Source organism: Aspergillus viridinutans (genome assembly GCF_018404265.1).
Source record: "Aspergillus viridinutans IFM 47045 DNA, scaffold_8, whole genome shotgun sequence".
NCBI lineage: Eukaryota > Fungi > Ascomycota > Eurotiomycetes > Eurotiales > Aspergillaceae > Aspergillus > Aspergillus viridinutans.
Window position 1 is genome coordinate 1,803,622 of NW_025091224.1, and position 22,531 is coordinate 1,826,152.

General features: G+C 35.4%; 2 protein-coding genes across 2 annotated transcripts; one reads left to right on the forward strand and one right to left on the reverse strand.

The window, feature by feature from the left end:
* Positions 1–14,661: 14,661 nt before the first annotated feature.
* Aspvir_009613 (putative acetyl xylan esterase (Axe1)) lies at positions 14,662–15,636 on the reverse strand (the record flags this gene model as incomplete). The annotated part of the gene is made up of 3 exons (XM_043272751.1): positions 14,662–15,000; positions 15,058–15,237; positions 15,286–15,636. The coding sequence occupies 3 exons, from the start codon at positions 15,634–15,636 to the stop codon at positions 14,662–14,664; spliced, it is 870 nt and encodes a 289-aa protein (XP_043128686.1).
* A 1,301-nt stretch (positions 15,637–16,937) lies between these two features.
* On the forward strand, positions 16,938–22,232 carry Aspvir_009614 (uncharacterized protein; the record flags this gene model as incomplete). The annotated part of the gene is made up of 8 exons (XM_043272752.1): positions 16,938–16,954; positions 17,019–17,160; positions 17,229–17,745; positions 17,802–20,284; positions 20,414–20,489; positions 20,547–21,056; positions 21,107–21,616; positions 22,105–22,232. 8 exons carry the CDS (start codon positions 16,938–16,940, stop codon positions 22,230–22,232), a joined length of 4,383 nt encoding a protein of 1,460 aa, XP_043128687.1.
* Positions 22,233–22,531: the final 299 nt, after the last annotated feature.

Here is a 22,531-nt window from a genome sequence, read left to right on the forward strand (position 1 = left end):
TAACTATAATAAACATAACAGTATTACAGCTTGTAAGCTTACTTATAGGATATATAATTATTAACCATAGAATGCCATAATACATCATATCAGACAGAGACAAGCTTTTTACATTAAAGTTTTGGTAATTATTAACAGATTTAATAGGAATTAAGTAATAGCTTATGACAGCATACCATCCACAGGCTAATGGGTGTTACAACACCAACACAGCCGCGCTAAAGTTAGGCGGACGTGATAGGCAGAATCCTAGAAATGATAATAACTAACTAAACTATAATCACTAAATCACAGGAAGACTATAAGTTTCTAACATAAAGCTATATATAATTATAGCCTTTCTATCATCACCTAGAATTACTCCATAGTGCCCTAGGCACTAGGCTGGATTCACTAGGATAAGGATTACACCTGACACATAACTAGGTGGTATATGAATGGTATACTAAGACTACTCTGTTAGAGTATATAATATACTATATTTATATTAAGTATATACTAATATATATACTACTAGGAGGAACTATAGATATATAAGGATACTTATTATTATTATATCTAGCACTCTTAGTTTAGTTCCTTATATTTAATATTAATAACTTACTTAAGTATAAGTTTACTAGTCTAATTTATTAGTTACTCTCTTATTATTAAGTATATATACTTAATAGGCCTTGCTTCTATCTCTATTATTATTATTCTTATATTATCTTTAGATTATCCTTAACCTTTAGGGGTCATTATATTATTATATTATTAGGCTACCAGGGTGGTAGGCCTTAGGTAAGTATCTGATATAGTCTAGGGACTATATTATCTTATTCCTAAAGTAGTTAACTAGTAGAGAATAGCAGAGACAGATCCTAGGGTGTGATAAATTAAACACTATATAGTATAAATTAATTAGAAGTTTAATTAACTCTTAATATTAAATATTATAGCTGGAAATGCACTGACACCTACCAGCTTAAATATTAGTTAGGTGACACTGTAATAGTAAATAACTATGTAGTTATAGTCTTTAATAGAAGAACTAAGAGGCATAGTTAAGTAGCTCTAGAAGCATATCTAATAACTAGAAGGTTAACTTATAGCTAAGTCTGTTAAAGTTAGATCACCTAAACTATTTAATGGAAATAGGTCTAAGCTATGAGTGTTCCTTATATAATTAGATATATATATCTATATGAATAGGGAGAGGCTTATTACTAAGGTAGAAAGGGTCTTACTTATAGTAACCTATCTAATTAGACTAGTGTTTAATTAGTTTAAACCCTTCATCAGAGATTACTAAGAATACAAAGAGGATAATTAAGCTAATAAGACTGATGAAATATTTGCCAGTTATAATATATTTAAGGAGTGGTTAGAAAATACTTTTAGTAATATTAATAAAGAGTGTAATACTAAGAGATAGCTATAGCAGCTTAAGCAGACAGGATCTATAGGGGAATATATATTATAATTCTAATAGATTATATCCTATTTAAATTAGGATGAGGATATGAACATTATATAATTTAAAGAAGGCTTAAAACTAGATATCTAAGAAAAGTTAATCTAGATAGAATAACTGGACAAGCTTAGCAGAATGATTAAGTAAGTGGTTAAAATTAATAATAAATTATAAGATTTCTACATGTGTAGAAAGGACTAAAGTAATTAGAATAGCTTTAGTAATAGGTGTATTATAAACTATTAACTAAATAATAGGAGGCTAGCTTAACTATAGAGCTAAGGATATTCAGATCCTTATGGGCCATAACTAATAGAGTTAGATATAACTTAATAAACAGCACTTTCTAGTAAGGAAAGAGAATAGTAATAATATAATAAGCTATATTTCTATTATAGGAAACTAGGATATATATTAAAAGACTATAAGTAAGAACCCAGGAAGGGTTAGTAGTATAGGAATAAGAAATAGCTTAGGGTAATAGTAGAGTTCTATACTATAAAAAGAGGAGCTTATAATATAACTAGTACTATAACTCTAAAGAAGAGGAGTAATAGGTAGCTAAGAAAACTATTTAAGGAATATATAACTCTTAATAATAATAAAATTAAGAAAGAGCTTTAAGAGGAAGACTCTATAAAGTATAGAAGTATAAAGAGTAATTAGCCTACTAAAGAATCTAGTATGCTTATAGTAACTAATTAAGATTTATTAACTAGTAATAGGTATAGTTCTATTAAGTGGGAAAATATTACACCTAAAGAACTTATTTATAAATGGATGATGCTTACTAAAAATAAGAAATATTAGGTTATTAGTTTTAATAAAGAAAAGACTAACTAAGAAGAGCTAGATTAAGAGGATTTTCCTATAATAGATTAGGCCATAATTAACTAACCTATTAATCTACTTAATAAAGAGTATAGAACTTAGTAGGTGAGCCTTAATCCTAATAAGGAGCAGCCCTATAAGATTCCTAAGACACCCTATAAATAATCCCTATAAAATAATAATAAGGCAGACTAGTACACCATATAGCTATAATAGCTAGATAAGAAATAGTTAGCTAAATTAGAAGTATACTAACTGAATGAATAAATCCTTAAAAAAGTTAAATAAGGAGTAAGAGGATATATATATTAGAATCTAGAATATTAGACCTAAGCTAAGTCCTGGGACCTACATACTAGTAGATACACTAAATATCTATAGAGATATAATAAATATAAGTAATAGCTAAATAAATACTTTTATAAGCTTAGAAGGGTATTAGAAAAAAGACTACTAGGACTATTTTATAGGATATATAATTATACCTAGTACTTATATAAATATTTCTAAGGATACCTAAGATATTATAAAGTACTATAGATTACTTATTATAGTAATAACTATACTAATCACTATAATAATAAGTATATAGTAAAGTTTTAGCTAGTAGTACTAATAGTTATAAAAGAAAATATTAGTTATCTTTATTAGAGACTTAAATGCTCCTGCAGAGGATATAGAAGATACTAGGAATATAATATAATATATTAGACTATATATTTTAAAGATTAGTATATAATGCACTATTAAGGAAAGCTAGAAGAAGGATATTTTCCTATACTATTAAGAAATCTCTAACTACTCTAATAGGATACTGAGTACTTATACCTTATAGTAACTAAAGTATAATAAGGAAGGTATTTAAAGCTCTAAGCTTATATCCTAAGCTAAATAACCTAAGTAATAATTAACTTAGGAGTAATAGGGAACTATATAAATCTAGGATTTATAAAGAAGCTAGGGCTTCTAGGAATTATAAAGATAGTATCTAAACTAATTATAGAACTAAATAGAGAGAATTTAGGAACTTTTTTAATTATAACTAAATTAGGAACTATACCTATGGTTATATTAGGATATTTTAAATAACTAAACTTTAATATAGTACTAATAGGATAGTATAATATAGTATTAGGGATTCTATAGCTTAAGAATTATAATCTAGTAATTAACTAGAAGATAGGGAGTCTATAGTTTAACTATAAATATCTATAATAGGACTAGACTAAAGGGAAGGCTGGGACCTTATAGTATATTAAGTTAAAAGAAATTAATAATAGTACTAAGTAGTTAGGGGGTGAATTAAAAGATATAGTAATTAACTAAGATATAATAGTAGTATTAGTAGTAACTAAGCTATTATAAAGGATAGTAATAATAGAGCTACTAGGATAGGCACTAGAGCAAGATAGTAATTATATAGATATTATAATACTAGATAATATAAGTAGAATGTCATAGAATGAAATCCTTAAGGATATGAGTTTAGGGTTAGAATAAATCTAGGACTATAGACCTAGGCCCTGCATAGACCTAGCTGCAACCTAGATATAGGATCCAGGAACTAAGGCTAGATTAGGCTTAGAGATATTACCTTAGGAGTACTATAGCTATAGGGACTTATTTAAGTAACTAAAATAGTATATCCTACTAGAATATAGAAAATATAATCATAAGATCCTACTATAGGAAGGGAAATCACTAGTATATAAGAAAATATACTAAATATTAGAAAGAGAGCTACAGATGCTTAAGGAATATATTAATAAATAGTTATAACTTAGGAAGATATAACTATTAACCTTACTAGCAGGGTATGGTATACTCTTTATATCTAAGAAAGATAGAAGCCTATAGCTTTATATAGACTATAGACTATTAAATATAATTATAATTAAGGATTATTATCCACTTCTATTAATCTATAAAATCTAAGATTAAATTTAAGGAGTAAAATAGTTTATAAAGTTAGATATTATTAATGCTTATAATCATCTTTAGATTATAAAAGGTAATAAATGGAAAACAGTATTTAGAATAAAATTTAGATATTTTAAATATATAGTTATGCTGTTTAGACTAACCAATATACTAGTATCTTTTAAAAGATTTATAGAAGAGGTATTATATAAATATCTTTATCTCTTTATAATAGTCTACTTAGATAACATCCTAATCTTCTCTAAGGAAGAAGAATAATATATTAAATATATTACTAAAGTGCTACAAGAACTTCAGAAAGCAAATATTAAATTAAAATTAAAGAAATATAAATTCTATGTCTAAGGAACTAAGTTTTTAGGATATTAGATATCTATAGAAGGAATCCACATAGAAATTAATAAAGTGAAATTAATTATTAAATAGCTATAGCTAAGGAACATTAAAGAAGTTTAATAGTTTATTAGACTTATTAATTATTATTAATAATTTATTAAAAGATATATAAAAATCATGCATTTACTTTTTAAATTATTTAAAAAGGCAAAAAACTTTAACTAGGATGAAAACTATAATAAAGCTTTTTATTAAATTAAATAGTAAATTATTAGTACACTAATATTAGTATAAAGTGACCTAGAGAAGGAGATAATAATTAAAACTAATATATTAGATTATGTAATTAGAATGAGGATGACTTAACTAGGAAGTAATAGAAAACCATAACTAGTTATATTTTACTTATAGAAGTTAATTTAAGCAGAACTTAACTATAATATCTATAATAAGGAACTACTAGCTATAGTAGTAGTATTTAAAGTCTAGAGAGTTTACCTAGAAGGAGTATAATACATAGTTATTATAAAAATAGATTATAAGAACCTTATGTTCTTCATAACCATGAAGGAACTAATAAGAAGATAAGCTAGATAGGCTAAGATACTCTTATAGTTTAACTTTAAGATTATTTACTATAAAGGAATAGAAAATAGATAAGCTAATATACTTAGTTAATAACTAGATTATAAATTATAAGGGAAAATAGTTAAGCTAGTAATACTGAAATAATAAAAAGATAGATTATTAATATATAACTATTATAGTCTTATAGCAATGATTAAACTGCAAGGGGACCTACTGATTTAAGAAATTATTAAAGTAATAAAAAAAGATAAAACTATTTAAGAAATGCTTAAAAACTTAGTAGATAATAAATATATAACTACTAATAAATAAGGGTTAGTATACCTGCAAGGACTCATCTATATATCTAAGTATATAAGAAGCAAGATTATCACTAGGCATTATAATAACCTAATATATAGTTATATAGGGACTAAGAAAATAGCTGAAGCTATTTTAAGGAACTACTACTTTCTAAATATAAGAAGGAAGGTACAGGGCTATATTTATTAATATAAAACTTATATTAGAGATAAGCTAGCTAGACATTAACCCTATGGGAAGATGTAATCACTAGAAATACTAAAGAAATTATAGGAATGGATTACTATTAACTTTATTAGACTACTACTAGAGTTAAAAGGATATAATTACCTAATGATAGTTACTAATAGACTTATAAAATTTATCTATTTAGTACTAACTATAATAATAATAACAGTATCACAACTTATAAGCTTACTCATGGGACATATAATTATTAATTATAGAATGCCATAATATATTATATTAGATAGAGATAAACTATTTATATTAAAATTTTAGTAATTATTAATAGACTTAATAGGAATTAAGCAAAGACTTATAACCGCATATTATCTATAAGCTAATAGATAAACAGAATAAATAAACTAGATAGTTAAGTAATATCTATAACACTATATAAATTACTAACAGGATGATTAGGTAGTTTACCTACTAATAGCATAGTTTACATATAATAATACTATTTACTTAATAATAGGAGAAACACCATTCTTTGCTAACTATAGGTATAATCCTATATTAATTAGAGAACTATGAAATAAAGTACCTACAGCAGATAAAGCTATAGAATTAATGGATACTATTAAATATTTAAGGACTTAACTATCAAGGGATATTAAATTTATAAACCTTAAAATAGTAATTTATTATAATAAGAAGCACAGGAGTACTCTAAACCTTAAAAAAAGGGAGAAAGTTTACCTACTCTATAGAAATATTAAAATAAAATAACTAAGTTAGAAATTAGACTATTAGAAGATTGGACCTTTTATTATTAAAGAAAGAAAAGGACTAGTTAACTATAAGTTATAACTACTAAAGAGTATATCAAAAATTTATCTAGTATTTCATATTTTATTATTAGAACTAGTATAAAAAAATACAAAAATCACTAAAGATATAGAAATTAATAATAATACTAAATAAGAGTATAAAGTTAAGGAGATTCTAAATTATAAATAAGTTAGTAGAAAACTATACTACCTTATAAAGTAGAAGGGATATAATACCTTAGAAAATATATAGGAACCTATTAGGAATCTAATAGGCTATTACTAACTTATCTAATAGTACTATTTAAAGGGAAATCAAAATTCTCCTAGAAGGTAGGAGGTATCTAATTAATCTCTACTATTATCTAACTAAAATTAGGATTCTTAGAAGTTATAGCTAGCTATTTAACCTTAGCTATAGGATTAGGCTGCTCAGAGGACTTCTTCTTATCTAAGATCTATAATAATTTAGTATCATGCTCAGATATTTTAAAACCATGCTCCTTAAGGAATCTTTGTTATTTTTAGAGGTAAGAATATTATATAAGGGTTATAATAATCTTTAATTAAACCTTAGCTAAATAGGCCTAGAGTTATTCTAACTTAGGTTATAGAAGCTTAAGTTTATTATTAGCCTTAGTAATACTACTAGTAACCTTCTCCTCTACTTACTTTAAAATATCCTACTCTTTTACTATATGAAATTCCTTCTTATATAAATAACCCTAATAAGTGCATGTTACACATTTAGAATAATAATAAGTTTAGTTTATTATATAATCTTAACCTATTAATAAGTAATAATTATATAAAGAAGATAAAATAAAACTATTATAATAAATATACTCCTCTTGCTTAGTGTAAATAGTAATATAGTCTTAAGAGGGTTTTTAGGGGCTATTATATAAAGTATTAGTATAATATTTTAGCATAATAGATAAATATAGTAGAAGATAAGAAACACCACTCACTAAGGGGAGCAATAGCCTTATAACTAGTTTTAAGGATGAAACACTATAAGAGGGGGAGGTGATATTATAATATTAATATTACTATACTAAAGTTAGGTAGATATAACAGGCAGAATCCTAGAAATAATAATAATTAACTAAACTATAATCACTAAATCACGGGAAGACCATGAGTTTCTAATATAAAGCTATATATAATTATAGCCTTTCTATCATTACTTAGAATTACTCTGTAGTGCCCTGGGCACTAGGCTAGATTCACTAGGACAAGGATTACACCTAATATATGACTAGGTGGTATATAAATAGTATGCTAAGACCACTCTGTTAGAGTATATAATATACTATATTTATATTAAGTATATACTAATATATATATTACTAGGAGGAACTATAGATATATAAGGATACTTATTATTATTATATCTAGTACTCTTAGTTTAGTTCCTTATATTTAATATTAATAACTTACTTAAGTATAAGTTCACTAGTCTAATTTATTAATTACTCTCTTATTATTAAGTATATATACTTAATAGGCCTTGCTTCTATCTCTACTATTATTATTCTTATGTTATCTTTAGATTGTCCTTGACCTTTGGGGGTTATTATATTATTGCATTATTAGGCTACCAGGGTGGTAGGCCTTAGGCAAGTATCTAATATAGTCTAGGGACTATATCATCTTGTTCCTAAAGTAGTTGACTAGCAGAGAACAGCAGAGATGGATCCCAGGGTGTGACAATGGGTAAATAGAAAGGGTAAATTAGATAGTCAAATAATACTTGCAATACTATGTGAACTATCAGTAAGATGACTGGGTAGTTTACCTACTAATAGCATAGTTTATATATAATAATACTATTCACTTAATAACAGGGGAAACACCTTTCTTTATAAACTATAGATATAACCCTACACTAATTAGAGAACCACAAAATAAAGTACCCACAGTGGAAGAAGCTGCAAATATAGTAGATACTATTAATTATTTATAGGTTTAACTCTTAAGAGATATTAAATTCATAAACCTTAGAATAGTAATCTACTATAATAGGAAGTACAGGAGTGCTCTAAACCTAAAAAAGGGGGGGAAAGTTTACCTACTATATAGAAATATTAAAATAAAATAACTAAGTTAAAAACTAGACCATTAGAAAATTAGACCCTTTATGATTGAAGAAAAATTAGGACTAGTTAACTATAAACTATAACTACTAAAAAGCATGGCAAAAATACACCTAGTATTTCATATCTTATTATTAGAGCCAGCCCTAGAAAATGTAAAAATCACTAAAAATATGGAGATTGATGACAACACTAAACTAGAGTATGAAGTTAAATAGATTCTAGACTATAAATAAGTCAGTGGGAAACCCTACTACCTTATAAAATAGAAGGACTATGGTACCTTAGAAATACATGGGAACCCATTAAAAATCTGACCAACTATGCAAAGCTTATTCAGCATTATTCTAAAATCTAGAAGGCAGCTAATCCATCACATCAACCACCTGACTCCAACTAGGATCTTCATAAACAGCGGCTAATTAAGGATTTTTAGAATCTAGAATGGCTGAGTCATGCAGAAGCATGAGGCAACTAACGTAATTCCCAACTGAGTCGGACACCCAAGCGAGCCGGACATCTTTGTATTCCATATAGAATAGCACTCTTCAAGGCTGTGATATCTCAACCACATCCATATATACTATAATGTAAGTAAGATATTTAGACTCTGTCTAGGTTAAAGTATATGAATACCTTTTTATAAGGCCCTAAAATATTATTCCTCTCTCTTAATATTTGAAAAGTCAATATCACTAAAAATACAGATGTAATTTATGTTACCTAAGTATTCTTATATACTAGGAGGCTGTTGCTTGTAAGTATAACTCTATATAACTATACTAATACCTCCTACCTAAACTTAGACCCCGTAGATGCTTAGTTGTTGAGATGTCAAAGCCTTGATATGTGCCATTTTATATGGAATACAGAGGTGTCTGGCTCGCTAGGGTGTCCGACTCGGTTGGGAATTACGTTATATTCTTTTATAGTATTTTAACTTTTATATAACTAAGAGTGCTCACGCAGTTTATAAACCATTAACTACTAAAGTATATTAAGGTGTTTTTAGGATTTATTAATTTCTTCTTAAAGTAACACCAGATTAAAATCTCTTATGGTCAAAGCTAAGGATACTTAACTCTCCTCTTTCTATAAAGAACTCTACTCTTTATCACTGAACACCTGCTTCTTATATAGATAATTATTATGCACACAGGCAGAATATTTAACACTCTTACCATCTATCATAATACATAGTATTAAAGAAAAGAAGCATGCTTCATACAGAAAATTAATAGGGCTACCATATTAGTTAATAAGGTCAGTAAGTCAAAGATGCTCATGATGATGATTTTAGGGGGCATAGGGTAATTTTATAGAATGTTTATAAGGCATTGCAGATGTCTTAGGAAAACAGAAAAACATATCTTTAAGGAATTAATAGGACCCAGAGCAACCTATATACCCTTTAAGGATAAAGGACTAAGAGAGGGGGAGGTGATGTTATGGCATACCTATAGATAGCTATTATAAGATAACTACAGTCAACAGGGAATGGTTAGATAAGGCTTATAAGAAAGGCAGTGCAGCCTTAACATAAGATTAGGGAGTGGTTAAGTTATATAACTAGATAGTCCCTAATGCTAAGGAATAATAATAGTCTATAAGGGACCATAATTATAAGAAAGCACCATGGACCTTAGGTAAATAGTCTATAATAGGACCCTAGATAACAGTCTATAATAGGACCTTATAATAACCTTAAAGTATGGACTAAATAGAGGAACTATATAAGGATAGTTATTACTAGTATATCTAGAGTTCTTGATTTAGTTCTTTATATTTAATATTAATAACTTACTTAAGTATAAAGTTTACTAGTCTAATTTATTAGTTACTCTCTACTATTAAGTATATATACTTAATAGGCCTTGCTTCTATCTCTATTATTATTATTCTTATATTACCTTTAGATTATCCTTAATCTTATAAAGGTTATTATATCACTATATCATTAGGCTACCTGGTCAGTAGGCCTCAGGCAAGTATAGGGTATAGTCCAGGGACTATACTACCCTATTCCTAAGATAGTTGACTAGCAGAGAACAGCAGAGACGGATCCCAGGGTGTGACAATTTAATAGTAATTCCTTATAGTATAATAATATTAGGCTTTCCTGCTAGCAGATATAATATAAAGAGGTTAGTATAATTAACTAGGATAGTCTCTATAACTAGATATTAGATTCTAGGGCTAGTGATATAATAACTCTATACTATTCTTTATTTATTAACTATTATAAGCTTATTCTCCTAGTCTATACAGCCACTAGCTAGGTCTTCTAGACTAAAGGCTATAGTACTATCATTATTAATCTTACTCTTCTAAATAGTAATAAATATATTAGATTAATTATATTCTCTAAAGTCTAGCATGCACTAGCTCTTACTTATAATCTAGTTTCTATCTAAAAGCTAGCAGAACTAGGCATTAATATAGTCTTTTAGAATAATAGCAGTATTAAATTAATTTATAATAGCTTAATTAAGGCTTTTACTAAGATAATTTAGAACTATTACTTCCTCTGCACTACTAGCTATAAATCTATTAAGATAATTAAATAGCTACAGTAGGCTGGCAGGCTATCTAGCTTAGAAGATATTAAATATATTTTATACCCTAGATTTAAAGCCTTTATTAATGTAATAACTATTAAAGATCCTAAGCCTATATCTATTAATCTTACTCATTAGTATACTACTTACTTATCTAAATATTATCTATATATGTTTCTAGACTATATTACTAGCTTATACCTTAAGAAAGGGGGTTTATAACTTCCCTATAGCCTATATATTATTAGTAAAGGTCATTAGCTTCTATATAGCAGGKATAAAATAATCTATTCTAGCCCTAGTAAATTCTTATATATTAATGTCTGTGGACCTCTTAGTATCTAGGTATATAGCAGAGAGATATACTTCTTAACTATTATAGATAATACTATATAGTTCTACTAAGTCTTCCTACTTAAATTATAAATAGAAGTCCTAGATAAGCTCATCTAGGTAATTAACTATCTAGAGATATAGTTCTCCTATAAAGTTAAATAGATTCAGGGTAATAATACTATAGAATATAAACTAATCTATTTATATACCTTAGATAGGGGTATTATCTAGGACCCTATACCTTTCTATACTCCTTAATTAAATAGTATTCCTAAGATAAAGAATTAATACTTAATTAAGCCTGTTATATCTATTATAGTAGAGAATTAACTCCCTAAATATCTCTAGGGGCATCTTATTCTTATAGTTAATTACCTATCTAATCACCTCTTCTATTCTAAGATAGGTATAACCCCCTATAAAGCTCTCTATAGTATCTAGTTAGATATCTCCTATTAGCATGCCCTAGGCTATAAGTACTAGGTATTAATACCTAAGGAGTAGTATAAGAAGCTAGATCTATATATATCTAAGAGCTAATTTATTAGCTATACAGAGGGATACTATAAGGTCTATAATATATCTACTAAGAAGATGATCTAATCTTATAATATTATCTTTACTAAAGAACTACCTTTATCTAGCAAGCCAGAAGTGGCCTATAATCTTAATTAAATTAATTAATACTATAAGCAGGCTAATAATAAGATAAATTAGCTACTAGAATAGTATTATATTCTAATTAAATTCCTTAAGATAAGAAATAGTAGATTCTTAGCTCCTATATAGCCTCTAATTATAATTATTCCAGCCCTAGTACTATCTAATTCTAATTCTAATTCTACTATATCTAAGACACCTAATTAGCTAATCTAATATAAATCTATAGATATTCTTCCTAATCTCCCACCTCTCTCTTATAATAATTACAGCCTTCTGCAGCTTCCTGATACCTCTAAATATCCTATTATTAAATAATTAGCTAATTATAATCTAGAATAGCCTACTCTAGCTAATAAGAGCCTATAGATTCCTTCTCTAGGATCTTCTATAGTACTAGAGGTAGGTAGCCCTTAGATCTCTAAGGATCTTTCTTTATATTATTCTATATATATATAGAAACCTTTATATTATATACTAGAAGCTATAGAGAGCCTATTTATATACTTTAATAAGCCTTTCCTACCTTAGCTAGTTTAAATAGTAGATATATAAGTTCTCCAGGCTATTATTAATCATATTCTAGATATAGTTAATAAAGTAGAGGAATAATTACATACCTATATAGTTAAATCTACTATAGCTAATCTAGATATCTTATATAATCTATAGAGAGATGATTTCCTTCCCCTTTTATATACTAAGGCTATCACCTGTAAATATAGATCTAAATAATATTAGTCTATCTATAGGGAAGTAGTAGAGTTAATCTATAATAGTACTTTTTAGATAATTAACTAGTAAAAGGGGATAAGGCTTCTACCTCTAAAATAGATATTTAAAATTAAATAGGATAAGACCCTTAAGTCTTATCTAGTTATCCAAGGCTTCTGCTAATATAAGAGAATTAATTTTAATAAAGTTTATATAGCTATTATAAAGCCTATAAGCTTTAAGATATTTACTACCTTTACTACTAGGGATAGCTAGCTACTATAGTATATTAATATAATTATAGCCTTTCTTTATATACTACTTAAAGAATCTATCTATATATACCTTCCTAATAGAATAAAGTAAGTAGGTAAATATACCTTACTTATAAAAATACTCTATAGCCTTAAGTAATCTTCTTATAAATAGTATTAATTAATATATAACTTCCTCCTATCTATTAGCTTTAAATATATATATATAGATTATTTAGTATTTATCTAAAATAGCATTACTTTACTTATCTATATTAATAATATTCTTATTCTCTTATATTCTAAGGAACTTATTAATAGCTTCTTATCTAAACTAGGTAAGTCCTTTAAGTATATAGATAATAGAGAGGTTTTAGTCTATCTAGGAATTAATATAATTAGATAAAAGGATGGTATCTTCCTCTATTAATCTAACTATATTTAGAAGATTCTAAAATAATTTAGAATAACTAATTACCATTATACTGTAACTCCTTATAATAAGAAGGAAGTTCTCTCTAACTATAATTAAATAGCCTTATAGAAAGATATTCTTCTATATTAGGAGATAATTAGTTCACTTACCTAGCTTATACTAGGGACCTATCTAGATATTACCTAGGCTATATCTAAGCTTATATACTTTACTAGGAATCCTAGCCCTAATTACTTTATTATAGTAAAGCATATATTTTACTATCTAGTAGGGATATTATTACTTATACTATTCTATTCTACTATACTTAGTAATCTTAATAGCTTTATTAATACTAATTAGGCCAGTCCTTATACTATTAAATTAGTTTCTATATCTAGCTTATATTACTATTATCTAAACTCTTAGTCCTTAATAGGATCTATTATCATCTCCCTATATACATTCACACTAATAATTAGGGGGCTTAATCATTAAGCTATAATATAGAGTACTATACTTAGACTAAGCATATTAATATTAGATATCACTTTCTTTATTAAGAGGTAATAGCTAGCAAGTTAGAATATCTATATATATCTACTGCTAAGTAGGCTGCTAATGGCCTTACTAAGCTGCTTATAAAATATAGATTTACCTAATTTATTAAGTAACTTAGAATAATCAACCTTCCTAAGTCTATCTCACCTACCTAATTGGGAAATCAGATAAGCATATATGTTAACTCTGGCTCAGAGCAAGAGGGGTGTGAATGTTACTCTCTTGCCTATGCTTCTAAATCAAGCTTAGCACCTCATGCACCATCTTCTTCAGCCTGGCAGATAGCTTCATCTTAAATAGTTTAACAATCAAGTCATATTATCATTCCATCACGTTCTCACAGATGTCAATAGCCACCTACTTTCCTGTACGGGTATAGGCATCAGATATCAAGGGTATCAGTTCACATTACTTGATTCGGTGTCTGTCCTTGGATTTATCCGCTTTCTGCATGATTCATATTCGTCCTCTGCGGAATGTTCGGTCCCTGGAAAAAAGAAATGCCGCGCAAAGAAGCAAGCAGAAGAAGAAAGATATCTCCTAAGACCATCCAGGCAGCCGTATCCTTCAAATATCAGGAGTTGTGGCACACCACCATGTTCGGTCGGTCAAGCTCACAGGCACTGAGAGTACCACTGACTGACCACAGTACAGGTATAGGGACTTTGGCACGAGGTGGCGCCAGTCCACCCTTGACCTCCACACTGACCGTAATGGGCAACGGTTCCACCGGAGCCGCCCGACCCTCCAGAGCCACTTCCCGAACGCCCTCCCGAACCCCTCGAGCTCAGTTTGCTCTTGACAAAGGTAAGAGCTGCCTGTCCGTACTCGGTTCCGTAGCCTTGATGGGTGTTGGCATTGTTTCCGTTGCAACAGTATGGATCGGCAGCATCGCAGTACGACTGAATCTTGCTTGCAGATGGGCAGCTAAAGCCAGCAGGACGAGGGTCAAACTAGATGCGAGGAGTGGTTAGATCCAACATCACGACTCAAGGTAAGGTCTTGCTTACGCCACCCGCTTTGCAGGTGCCGACATTGTACGGCAAACCCGTAATGAAGCGAGGATCGCCCATGAAGATAGCCGCTTTGATCATGTTGACGGCCGATGCGGACAGCGGGACGGCCGTGTTGGAGTAGCCCTGGTTGGGATCTCCACCACCGCAGAGGGCGTTATCCATGATTTGACCGCCCTGCCACAGGATTAGACGTGTTTGGATGATTCAATATGGAGAAGATACCTGAGAGTATCCGACAAGGACCAGTTGAGTGTTTGGACATTTCTGGTTGAACGAGTTCACGGCGCTCGCAACAGCGTTGATTCCGGCAACCACCGAATTGCCATAGCTGACTCCGCCGCAGGAAGACTGACCCCCACAAGCAGGGTAGTTGATTGCCTCGGAGGTGGAGCCTGGGTAGGCGTCGAGGATCAGATTGACAACAGTCGAGGAGGAACCATAGCCAGGGGATGCGGTGGTTTCACGAGCACCAAAGACATGGATATTGGGACAGCTGCTCTGGCGTTCTTCAAGATCGACCGGGCCAGCCAAAGCTTGGCCCAAAAGAGCAAGAGTCACTGCTGTGAACAACATGCTTTACAAGGATATTGGGAAACGGGCAGAGAATCGGATCTGAAAGAGCTTGTGGAATCTGTTCGCCAAGCTTCTGGTATCCCGAAGATAGTCCTGATGATCTCTTTTATAGACCTGGTGCCCCCCAGGCGAGCCTCACGTTATGCGAATATACAATGCCACTTGTCTATCCTGTCGTCCGATTTCCTATTTAGAACCTGTTCCTTTGCCCCGAGAAGAGGGTTGGGATCAATTGCTTTCAAAGACGAATTGGCTCAAAAGACGCCCCAAGACCTGGGGTCGACAGTGATTTTAGCCGTGGAGCAAAAGAGCGCACGATATGTCCAGAATGCTTATAACCTGCACCCCTGCAACCGAGCTGGCCAGATACAATGAAACACTTGCATTTATGGGATAGATATTCCGGGACAGCCGTAGGATTGGTCATGTTCTAGTCCCGAGTAGTAGGTACTGCGGAGAAATGCCCTGTTCTGCCGAATTGTCTGGATTCTGCAACGCTGAAGAAACAGCCTGCGTTTCACCCTCGAGAGTGATGTAAACCAATGGAGCTTGTGTGGGGAAAATAGGCTAATATTAAAGGGACTGCTTGGTGTATCTAGCCTGAATTGAGGGTCACAGCGGCGAGGACTGGATAGCTTCAGAGTGCTGTTTTGGCATTAGGCATTAGTGTCTTGCAGATCTCTGTCTCAGCGGCTCGTATCCGCCATACGAAGAATCAAAGGGCGAGATTCTTCCATTAGATTCTTGGGTTATACTGATTCGGCGACTCGGTCCGCTCAATCTCACGAGGAGTATAATTCATTGTCTCCAGCGATTCTGGCTTTTCAAGTTATCACACCAGGTACTCTCGTCATACAACAATCGATCATGAGAGCACTACATTCTGTCTCGAAGAGAAGTGAAGAACAACCAGAGAACGAGATATCTTCTTCCTCAGTGTCAGTTCCTCGAAGCAAGACTTGCTGCCAGGTCCATTTTGAATGTTAATAATGGCTGGCCATCAGCACGTGACTGATGTATTTCCCAATAAGGAAAGCATCAGGCACCAGACCAACTAACCCGATTAGGAAATACACCTCAACGCGTCGACGCGACAGCGAGACCTTTTTGCTTTTTGTTATATGACCTCGAAGGAAGCGCACGCATGTATCTAGATAGTTTTCATCTCACTCTTCATGCAATCAATCTATCAATACTCTCACTTGTACTCTCTGCTGCTTAGTATGAGTATGCACTCAACTGTGTACAGTCCTATTCATCTCTTTGATCAGTAGATGCTATCCTTCCCGCCATTCAGGGCCATGAAGGCCAATACAATGTGAGTGTCGCACCGATCATTTTCCGCCGTGGTACCCACCTAACCAGGCATTGAACCATGGCAGCGCCTTTCATCGCAACGTCAAATCCAAGACACCAGACGAACTATCGAATCCCAACGTCTTCTGGGTTGGTGTCCTCCACGAAGACAAGACTCCCGACAATGCCGACTACGAGACAGATGTCCTGTGGATCAAATGTCGCGGCGTGAGTGAGCCACAAAATCTGCCAGCTATAGCCGACCAGATACTGACGTGCCTTCCGATCGACTGCAGCATACCAAATTCGAAGATATCAGAAAACAATACCTGTTACGAGCTTCCCACAATGAAACAATCGTGTTCCGGCACAATGGCATTATCGTGGCCTCGATGAACACTATTGCGGAACTGGACACATTTGGCGACCGTGTCATTGCTGTCGAAGCGATCAAGAATTCAGACCTGGGTTCTCGTACAACCCCAGCGCGACGGGATCCCCTTGAGCCGCTTTCCGACCTGGCCACGGCGAACAGAGGATCGGTGAAGTCGGATATGAGAATTAAGCGTGAGCCTCAAGACTGGTCCTTCAATAGCGAAAATCGAAAGCCCTCGCCCAAACCGCCCAACTCCTGTGGTATGAGCAAATTGGAATCGCCTGCACGACTCCTTGGACAGAAAGAGGCCACTCAAGAACATAATTCCCTGCCCGCAGACTCTCAGGATTACCTCACAGAGTGTGCCATGCGTGGTTTTATTCATGAGCGTCTCACAAAAGTACTCCCTAGCTGTGTAGAAGCGGGGTCATCTATCGGTGAGGGAGCTACCATTTCATAACTCAGGTACCACGCAACTTGCTGATGGCTACAGAACACCATCGGCGTGAGTTCGTTCAAGAGTGGAATATTCTGCCTCTAGACGCTCGCGAACGGTATAAAAAACGAGCCCTCTTGTTTACTCGCGCGCACAGTGCACCCACTTCTCAATTGCTGGCGGAACTGCGTGAGTTTACAAGTCACAACGCTGGGTTCTACCAGTATTTTTTCTCGTACACAGACGATTTCGATGCATATGAGAAGTATTTTGATGCAGATCTAGTGTTTGAATTGATGAAGCAAGACTGGGACAGACTGAAAAAAGGTGACCAAAACCTCTGGATCGAACTAGGACGAGTGGTACGACACACGTCTCAGACCATGCCGTATTTGTCTACAACTGCTTCCTCCTCTGCGCTCACTCAAAATACTTTGACAGCAAATCCATTGTCCCAAATCACTCCAGTCAAAGCCAGTGCGACAACAGATCGTCCTGAGCCCAAGGTTCTGCAGCAGCTCTCCCTACAGAACCTGTTTGCTGATAGCAATCCCGAGCTCCTCGAGGCTGCCGTTCAACAAGGAGTGAAGTTACTTGAAGATTTGAAAGAGCCGCTCGGTCGCGTGGCGGTTGAAGATGCTTCCCAGTGGCTCCAGGCTATAGAGAAGGTCCAAAGCCAGGCTGCGCAACCCAAGACAATTGTTGGTGTTGTCGGTAACACTGGGGCTGGAAAGTCATCCATCATCAATGCCATGCTTGACGAGGAGAGATTGGTGCCGACAAATTGTATGCGCGCATGCACGGCGGTGGTTACCGAAATTTCCTACAACACCAGCGATGATCCTTATCGGGCCGAAATCGAGTTCATCACACGGGAAGACTGGGAGAAGGAACTCCGGGTTCTTTTTCTCGATCTGTTCGATGGCAGTGGCAACGTCTCTCGCGAAGCATCCAATGAGGAAAGTGAGGCGGGTGTCGCATACGCCAAGATCAAGGCTGTATACCCTAAATTCACGAGAGAGATGTTACAGAATAGCTCAGTCGAGCAGTTGATGAGGCATCCCAATGTCCAAAATGTGCTGGGCAGCACGCGAGAAATTGCTGAGTCCGATTCCTTTCGCTTCTACAAGAAGCTCCAATTCTTCGTCGATAGCAAGGAGAAGACGACAGGCGAGAAGGATAAAGACAAGAAGCCTGCCAAAGATTTGGAATTTTGGCCTCTAATCAAGGTTGTCCGTCTTTACGTCAGAGCTGAGGCACTATCGACCGGCGCTGTCATTGTCGATTTACCTGGGGTTCACGATTCAAATGCTGCCCGCTCTGCTGTCGCCGAGGGCTACATGAAACAATGTACGGGTCTATGGATCGTGGCGCCGATTACTCGAGCAGTCGATGACAAGGCCGCCAAATCGCTGCTTGGTGACACTTTCAAGCGGCAGCTGAAGATGGATGGTGGATTCAATACCGTCACCTTCATTTGTAGCAAGACCGACGACATCAGCCTCATCGAGTGTCAAGAGTCATTAGGACTCGAGGAGGAGATGGGCGCACACTGGGCTAAATCCGATGAACTTGCCAAGGAGAGGCGAGTACTCAAGCAGCGGCTGGAGGAATTGAAAGAATCCAAAGCCGTGTATACAGCTTCCGCCGATGAGGTGGACGAAGTCCTCGAGGTCTGGGAGGCCTTGAAGGATGACATTGAGGATGGAAAGACTGTTTTTGCTCCCCGAGAGAATTCAAGCTCTAAGAAACGAAAACGAAGCTCGAGCAATGAGAAATCTGGAAGGCGAAAGAAGGCTCGAACTCCAAACAGTGATGCCGATAGCGACTATGTCGATAGTGACCAAGACAGCACCGATTCCAACAACGAGGCTGATGATGGGGAGGATCAGCCTGAAAAGTCTCGTGTTCCCCTGACTAAAGAAGAAATCACAGACAAGATATCGGAACTCAAGACGACGAAGAAGGAAAGCCGTCGCCAGAAACAAGAGCTCGAGACTCAGATCAAGGAAATTCGGAGAAAGATTTCGGACATTGACGAAGCTGACGCGAAGATTGAAGCTGAGATGAGGGCAATAGCTATCTCTGGCCGCAACGAATATTCTCGAGGTGCGATTCAGCAGGATTTCGCCGCCGGAGTCAAAGAGCTTGACCAGGAACTCGCTGAAGAAGAGGACGCTGCCAACTTCAATCCAGATGTCGATGCCCGCGATTATGATGAAGTCGCGAAATCTCTTCCTGTGTTCTGTGTTTCGTCCCGGGGCTACCAGAAGCTGCGAGGACGTTTGCGAAAAGAAGCCGATGTACCCGGGTTCCAGTCTGTTGAAGAGACCGAGGTTCCTCAACTTCAGGCTCACTGCAGGAAACTCACGGAAGTGAGCCGAGAAGCCAACTCGCGGAGATTTCTGAACAGTCTCAGTCAACTTTTGAACTCTCTGCGCTTGTGGTCCTCTCCAGACGGAGATGGCAGCCATCTCACTGACGGCGAAAAGGCCAGGCAGAATACCATGGTGCGGAACAAAATTCAGAAGCTCGAGAGTGTAAGTGCGAACGGTTCTTATCCACATTCTCTGTATGGCTCTTCTCTCTTTGATCCATCCCATTTCAATCTTATTGTAACGGTCCAATCATGCCGTTTACAGGTTGCTGACAATGACGTGACCGAGTAGGTGTTGGAAAAGCACGTCCGAAGCGTCCATCAGCAGATACGAGAAGAGTTCGACGACAACGTATTCGACGCCTGTGGTAAGTATCCTATCTGGATTGTCAGAAACCAGTTCTGACCCATTAACGTGCGAACAGAGAACGCCCTCACCCCGGCCGCGGTTGAAGCAAACAAGACTGTGCTTCGATGGGGGGCGCCAGTGGACCGTAGCGACCGCACCGCTGGAGGTTATTACTGGTCCACGTACAAGGCTATATGCCGCCGTAATGGACTCTATTCAAACGCTCAAGGGCAGCACGACTGGAACGCCGAGCTGATCGAACCTATCATTAAGGCCATCGCCTCGGGCTGGGAGAAGACATTCTCGCGGCGCATCAACTCTCTTCTCCAGGGCGCTGCATCTGATGCTGGACGCTTACTGAAATCTTTCCACGACGACATTGAGCGGGAAGCCAGCCAGAACGGTCCAGTAGCAAGTCTCCATTTGTTATCTCATCAGCTACGCAACTACCAGGCCCTTCTCAAAGATGTTTGTAACGAGAATCTGGCGACAACGGTGGCCCAGGCAAAGGAAATCAACCGCATGTTTCAGCCTGTGATTGCTACTGCTCTCGAACCTGCGTACGAAACCTGTGTTGTGGAATGCGGTATGACCACGCCGATCCGAGGCTTGGTTTGACACTAATTCTTCTCCTAGGTACTGGAAGTTTCCTGCGAATGAAAGCAGCCATGGCGGCCCATGTGGAACAGGCTCGCTGGACTATGTTCCGTGAGAGTGCGGACACGGTCAAACGAGCATTTGAAGAGATGGTCAAGGCGGTTGAGGACAAGATGCTATCGAAAACCCAGGAAATTCTGTCTTTTGTGAAACGAGATTATATGTCAGCACTTGGGGGCAGCGTCTTGGTTTCGAGCACAGTCCTGCCTTCGGGTCATCGTGTCGCGCGTGATGATGTCTTTCAGAAGATCAACACGGGGGAAGTTGCCTTCAAGCGCTTGGCGGATCCCCATTTCGGAGAAGACGATTCAAAACCCGAACAAGATGATGAGGGAAAGCCTGACGTTCCAGATCAATGCGCGTCCACAGAACCTTCAGAAGAGCCTACGGAAGACGCCAATATTGGCGCAACCGAACTTCCTGGCACTGCTGTCATTAATCTGCCTATCGAAGAGGCGTCCCAGGAAAGCTTTGTCTCGCCACTAGATGGTTAGGAAAAGGCCCCGTTATGATTGACTCATGATCCAGTCTTGCTGACGTACATAAGATTTGTTCAGATACGGCTCCCCTTGAGAAGACCTCTTTCTTTCCAAAAGCACAGAAATATGTAAATGATGTACAAAAAAATTGCATAATTGCATGACATGCTTTTCGAGTTCATCAAAACCCACTACTTCCATGTGCATTTGTCGACCGGCATCGTCCTTGTTTTCGGCCGGATTTACTGTACATATCTCATTCCAAGGGAATAAAGATTATTTGGGGCTGGCTTTGGAACACGTTTGTAGATACGTATATTCTACGGATTAATGTACAATATTTCCTAATTTAGTCCACTTGGGTGCTCCATGGATTATACTTACGGAACGGCTGGAATGGCTCGACATTATCCAACAGCTACGACAATTCCCCACGTTTCGCCATCTTGTTCCTCAGGCAATGCGACGAGATATATCCACTAACACGCCGACACATAGACGGAGAGCAAGTCGCTCTTGATCTCCTCCAGATGCTGAGCGATGAAACTATGGTCATGAAGGACATGCAGGCTGTCTCTTCCGCCCCAGAGGCAACAGCCAAAGATACCATCGCCATCAACCGGTAGAACCGGATGTGTGGACCGAAAGAAATCGCACCATGGATTTCAAACCCATCGTGAATCGGAATAGCTGTCAGCGCCTCGGTCAGCTGCAGTCTCAGACCATCTTTGCCCCTGCGCGAGGGCGGTCCCGGTGCTTGTCTCGGAGAGCTTCTGCAGTGATGGAAGAGGAACTGGGAGAAGCTAGTCCCAGAAATTCTTTGTGGCCTCCCACCCACAATCATACTCCTCCAAAGTGCAATTCAAGCAATGCAGCTGGACGTGCTACAATACCTCCTCACCCGGCTATTACCATACGAAGAAGA